At 39.6% G+C, this 6000-nt stretch overlaps 1 protein-coding gene across 1 annotated transcript in view; it reads right to left on the bottom strand.

Annotated features, from left to right (window-relative positions):
• Nucleotides 1-5557, bottom strand: part of LOC100695464 (solute carrier organic anion transporter family member 1C1) — a 40900-nt gene extending 35343 nt beyond the window's left edge. The window contains exons 1-2 of the mRNA XM_005474683.4: nucleotides 4750-5557; nucleotides 806-978 (exon numbers count right to left, since the gene is read on the bottom strand). Coding sequence (XP_005474740.1) covers nucleotides 806-901 — 96 coding nt within the window. The 5' untranslated portion in view covers nucleotides 902-978; nucleotides 4750-5557. The remainder of the gene's footprint in view (nucleotides 1-805; nucleotides 979-4749) is intronic.
• Nucleotides 5558-6000: the final 443 nt, after the last annotated feature.

Consider the following 6000-nt stretch of genomic DNA (forward strand, 5'->3'; position numbering starts at 1 on the left):
GACACAGAACATGAAAAGCTTCATTGAAGCTTCATCAGAAATGGTCAGCAGTCTGAGAAGCAATTTTTAAGGTAGGGAAACAGAGAGAAGGCTGAGGTTTGACTCATTACACAAGAACTGGACTGAAAATCAGTGGAAACAGGTTTTCTGGAGTAATAAATCCAAATTTGGAACTTTTGGTTCAAATCATTGTCAGAATGCACAGATGAGGTCAGGCATGAGAAAGGCTAGCTATAAAACACGGTGGAAGCTCTGTCGTGGATGCAACTGCATTTCAGCCAGCGATGTTGGGGATCTTGTCAAAATTGGTAAAAAAAAGTACCATCAGATTTGGATCCACCATACAATAACATCTGGAAAGTGCCTGATTTACCAAAGCGTTGTTTTTAAGCATGACAAGGACCCCAAACACACTGCCAGTGCAATAAAAGCACACCTGGACAGAAAAACACTCAGTGGAACACTATCAGTCATGGATTGGTCTCCCGAGAACCCGGACCTCAGCATTATTGAATCAGTGGAATAAAAGGCAGGCAACATCCAAAGAAGAGCTTTAAATGTCCTTTTGTCTTATATACTCTATTTCCATATTTAAAAAATAAAGGGTATGTGCTGTACTGCACATCATTCTTGTAGGAAGTGGCTTGCTGGATTATTGGACTGCTCTAATTTGGTTATTTAGTTATTTCTGGTCTCCACACACAGACATGTCTGAAAGCGTACACAGCGAGAGCATGTGACTCCACAGCAGACACACTTACACACTCACTACATCTACAAAGAGGACATGACAGTTTGTGTGTACCCTCAGACTGGTGCAGGGAGAGGTGCGAGGCTGTCTGGCTGCACAATCGCTGCCTCCGTTCTCCTGTGTGTGTCCTTCCTCAGCTCTCTCCTCCATCCTCCACAAATGTATTTGCGTCTTCTTAGCAGAAGTCTCCCACGTATTGCAATTTCTTGGCACTGAGGCATGCAACCCTGCAAATGGATAATTCAAGCATGTGACCCACTTCTCATCCTCAGCACACAAAAAAACAGAAACATGTCTTTGGCGGCTGGCAGAGAGGAAACTAACTCATAATCCTAGAAACATAACAAAACATTAAAGAAAAACAGGTTTCTGTATTTTGTTCTAGTAAGCTTAAAACTGAAATCCCAAATAAAAAGTGATGACTTCTGGATTCTCTGAAGAAAAAAATACTTTTTTTTTTCAGCTATATTAAGCCACAATATTTTTTTTAAACTTTAAACGAAACATTCCAACATATCAAACTACACACCCTGCTGTATTATATGGGTGGTAACAGACCACAAGACAGAATACAATGAAGCATAAACTCAGCTATGAGGCATGTTAAGACTGTAATCTTATGTCTAAGAACTTCAGTGCACTGAAATGATATCATATCAGAGGTAATTTGATTTTCTAGAAGATAAACAGTTGCTTCTGGGGGCCAAAAATGCATGCTGTCAGTGTGGGAAGGTTTTCTATAAACTTGGAGAAAATGCGTCTGAAATAAGCTGAAAGAACGATGATGACTAATGATAGATGATGATAACCGCCATGTGCCCGAATGACTGAACTGCTGATCTAGGTTTACTGTGGCTTGACTCTACCTGCCCATCAAGTGGCCACAATGTGGCCTGAGGGAAGTGAGTATTTGCCTTAATCTATCCACTGAGACTTTAGGTACTTATACTAGATGATAGATGATATTAGAGCTTGACCGATGTTGGATTTATAAGACCGATGCTGATATTTGGTTTAAAAAATCCAATATTTTTTCTATTTACTCACTTATGTGTTGCCTGACTTTACTCGCATCAGCTGATGTATATAAACAGGGAAATTGCAGAGTTCTGTAGAGGAGACACTATGCTGTCTCAACACTAGTAACATGGTTGAAGGGCGTTTGCCTCGTCCATTCTTCACTTTTAAAATGTTCATTTCTTAATACCAATATAAATAACCAACACTGGAGAATAATATCAACATATCGATAAAGTGGTCAGGCTCTAAGTGTTATTTATTTGAGTAGTTAGTTGTTATTTTGTATTTAATGCCACAGAATCCAAAAGTTCAGACCTTAAAAGGGAAAATAAAACGTCCCTGAGATCTCCTTTTAGATACATCAAAGCAGAGTCAACATGCTGCTGTTGAATACTTTACAGTATAATCCACACACTTAATCTCAACATTTTTAGCAAGCATAGAAAAATACGCACGGTACATGTAGCGTTATTGCCAATCTTGTTAGGGATTTTCCATAACAAACCTATCCAGGCCCTGCTGGAGCGCCAGGTCATTGCGTGTAGTGTTGCCCAGAATAGAACTACACTGATATGAGCATCATCTGTGTGAGTAAAACCAAAAAACAGGAGGGGTTTCCCATAATATACTCATGCTTGTGCTAACCATTCGGGTGTTTTATAGCTCTATGCAAAGATTTTTATGTTCCAGTTTTTACAATAAATCCAAAGACAGAACCCTCATTGTCTTTGATCTAAATCTGTTTATTTCTTTTTATTTGTCTCATTTGTCTCACTGGCTGATGACAAATCAACACTTTGTGAAAACAGCTGATTCACTGTAAAAGCCCCACAGTGGCGGTGTTTTTTTCTTAATAAGTCTATAACTTTTGACGGCAGCATTTTATAATGTTGTTCATTCTTGTACATTTTTATGTGAAGCTGTGAGTGTAAATCAGGAATGAAAGGCATTTTTACATTCTGGTGAATCAAAAAGTGTTTTTTAAAAAGCTGTCGTCTGCAGGCAAAGCATTGCATGGCAAACTAGAAAACTGGGGGTTTTCTTTGTGAGTATACTGAAAACAAAAAGGCAATTCTAAAGGTGGAGAAATAAAATAATGGATGCTGTGTTTACCCTTTCCTTTTAAATCTCTTTCACTGGTCCCACTCTGACCCCTTTCTCTGCCTGTGTATGAATTCTTTATCTCTAGCTCCTCGCATTTGTCTTGCTTATTTCACGTTTTGCCTTCTCCTCCCTCCTCAGTCCATTTCAGTAGTCATGTGAAACAGTGAATGTAATTGCTCCAGGGAAGCGAGCTGACGATCGCTTTGCAGAAAATAACACGAACTCAATGCTCTTAGCATTTATGTCAGTGACACTGCTGTTATTACTATTACATGTAACACATTAACATTTCTCTCTGATTGGCTCTTTTATTTAGAACAGACTAAAACGAGCTGGCTTATTGCAACAGGTCTGACCTACTTTCAAGGTATTTGACCAGCAGTAGATGACGGAGTTCATAAAACAGCGTCCCCAAAAAATATACGTTAGTCAGCTGTAAGTACTCAGCTAAATAGCATTTAATCTGGCTTTATTGTGCCATATTTCATTAAATTACCTAAACAGAGTCACTACTGAAGGAGGATGACTTCAGCTTCTGAATCTCCAGGTTAATAGGGTTGCTTGTAAGTCAGCATCAAAAGAAATGTTCAAATCACATACAAATATAATTCTGACGCAAACAAACTGAGCTTCTAGGTCCACTATCCACTAGACCACTGAGAGGACTTTTGCACTTCGCATACCTATATCATTCCCAAATAGACACCTGTCTACACAAAGGTTTCTTTCTTTTTAAATAAAACAATATACCATGTACCATATACACTCGACACAAGCTGTGACTGACTGAATGTGCTGCCCTCTCGCTCATCAAGCCTCATTCTTTATCTGTTCCTTATTAGCATGATAGACATATGTGTACTCATCTTGTATTCTGCAGCGCAGCGCAGAGCAGAAATCTAAACAGAAACGAGCGACTCCTTCCCCTAATCAAAGGCGCTGCTTGAAGGCAGGCAACATCGTGGGAAATTAACAATAACAAATCTGATCATGCCTTTATGATGTCCATGTCACCAGCTGCATGAGAATTAAGTGCATAGATGAATCACCACACTTATGGCATTTTGCTGCCTATGTAAAAATAACACTTTGTACAGGTTACACTGTGTACAGCTTAAGATTTCAGGTAATGAAAATATTAAATGTCTCTGAATTTTCATTTGGATTTAGATGTTGTGGTTGGTGTTAGGAAAAGTTTGGAAATAATGGTTACGTTTGGATTTTATATCTCCATCATCTTTGCTATAGTTTGAACGCAATTTAAAGCACCTATGAACTCTGGAGACAGTTACCCTGCACATCTGTTTTAACAATATCCTCATAACTGCTTAGGCAGTAATTCAGGAGGACTATATGATCTACTCAAAGTGAGAGCTTCAATATTTTAGAATCTAGTTTCCAGTACCTACAGGAGGGCTTAATGTCCCCAAGCACTATTCCAGCAATTTATGAACGTCCTTTTTTGAGACATTTGTTAAGGTGGCATCTTAAAGCATTTCATAACGCAAGCAGGTCAAACTTCATCAAAGGAACATCTTTTAGTGCATGAAACACCTCTGGCAAGTTAAAACTCGGGATCCTGCTGTATGGCTCCTTTGTCAGGATGCCATGCAGGTACTGCAGGTGCCTCGTGAGACACACACACAATTCCCTGCACGTCTTATAGCCCACTACTGTTAACTAGTCCCGATCACTACAGGTTACATAAACTTCAATTTCTTTGATGAAACTCTAGATTGATGTGTTTTAAAATGAATTGCTGGCATTTAACGTGATAATTTAATCTAATGCAGGCATTTTAAAAGTCTGACTTAATTCACTTAGCCCACATCAGCCTACAAAACAATAGCAACTGTTTAAAAACCCTAACTCACCTCAGTGTCCTGTGGAGCAGTGGTCGAGTTCCGACCGCAAGCTGCAGCCTGCAAAGTGAACAGCCTATCGGAAGCACAGGTAGACTCCCTTCAACCTGCTCCTGTCAAACTTCTCATGTGGACTGGTGATGAGCAGAAGCGCCGAGTCTTATGGTGAATGCGCCGACACGAAGCCCACCTTCAGAGTTCATTTCCAGCCGACCGCACGGTAACTCTCGTGCACAGTGGTCCAAGTTACACAGGCGTTTTAGTCCCGTGACACAAGTCTTCACTGCGTGATGTGGGCTGTGTGTGTGTTGGTGAGATGCTGGGCGTTAGATGCGCTCAGAGAGGTCGAGAGAGCGGGTTTTTTCCCCCTTCCTCTTCTTCTTCGTCTTCGACTGACTGCAGACAGAGGCGTTGGTACGATGAGTCTACTCGGTGTCTTTCATAATATACTGCTCTCTCTCCTTCGCTTTCTCCTTTCTTTCATTCTGTCTCCTTTCCCCCTCTCTCCTCAGACAGTCTGTCCCCTCCTCCCTAATTTCTGCACAGTTCGGCGGAGCTTTATTGGAATCATGTAACATTTACAGTGTCATGCGTTTGTCAACAAGCTGTGAGCTGGTCATTCACCGGGTTCGAGCACTGTGTGAAAACATCACGCTTCTTCAATTTAAATATATATTTTTTCAAAGAATATTTGTCCTGAGCTTTGATTTGGTTTACAAAATTTGATCGTTGAGCCTCCTGTGTACATCCCCCCTCTTGGTCTCTGTGTAAGCCTTTTATAATGAACTGTATGTTTGTGTGCGCTCCTTTCATTAAAGTGACAGTATGTTTTTGCCGATTTGATCCTGTTTCTCTGCAGCTGTGCACAAAGAACAATTGTACCCATTGTCACGCCAGTGCAGATTCATAGAAGTCCCGTTTGGTTCTTCTCAATTGCTAAAATCTCGACTCTGTTCAAATTTAGAACAGGCTTGTGAGGGGTTATATCACTAAGTACTGGATAAGAACATTTTCTTCACACAGACAGCAACAACATTTATAACATATTTATAACAAAGTGCAAATATATATACTGTACATATATATATTTATATATATATATGGACTTTGTTATAAATATGTTATAAATGTTGTTGCTGTCTGTGTCATGTTGATGTCACATTGTCTATTCTGTTCTGTACACTATAAGTCTGATTCTGATATATAAATATAAAAGTTTTAAACACAATTTTTATGAGTTTGTACAGGAATAAAAAATGTTTT

This window comes from Oreochromis niloticus, linkage group LG14 (genome assembly GCF_001858045.2).
Source record: "Oreochromis niloticus isolate F11D_XX linkage group LG14, O_niloticus_UMD_NMBU, whole genome shotgun sequence".
Classification (NCBI taxonomy): domain Eukaryota; kingdom Metazoa; phylum Chordata; class Actinopteri; order Cichliformes; family Cichlidae; genus Oreochromis; species Oreochromis niloticus.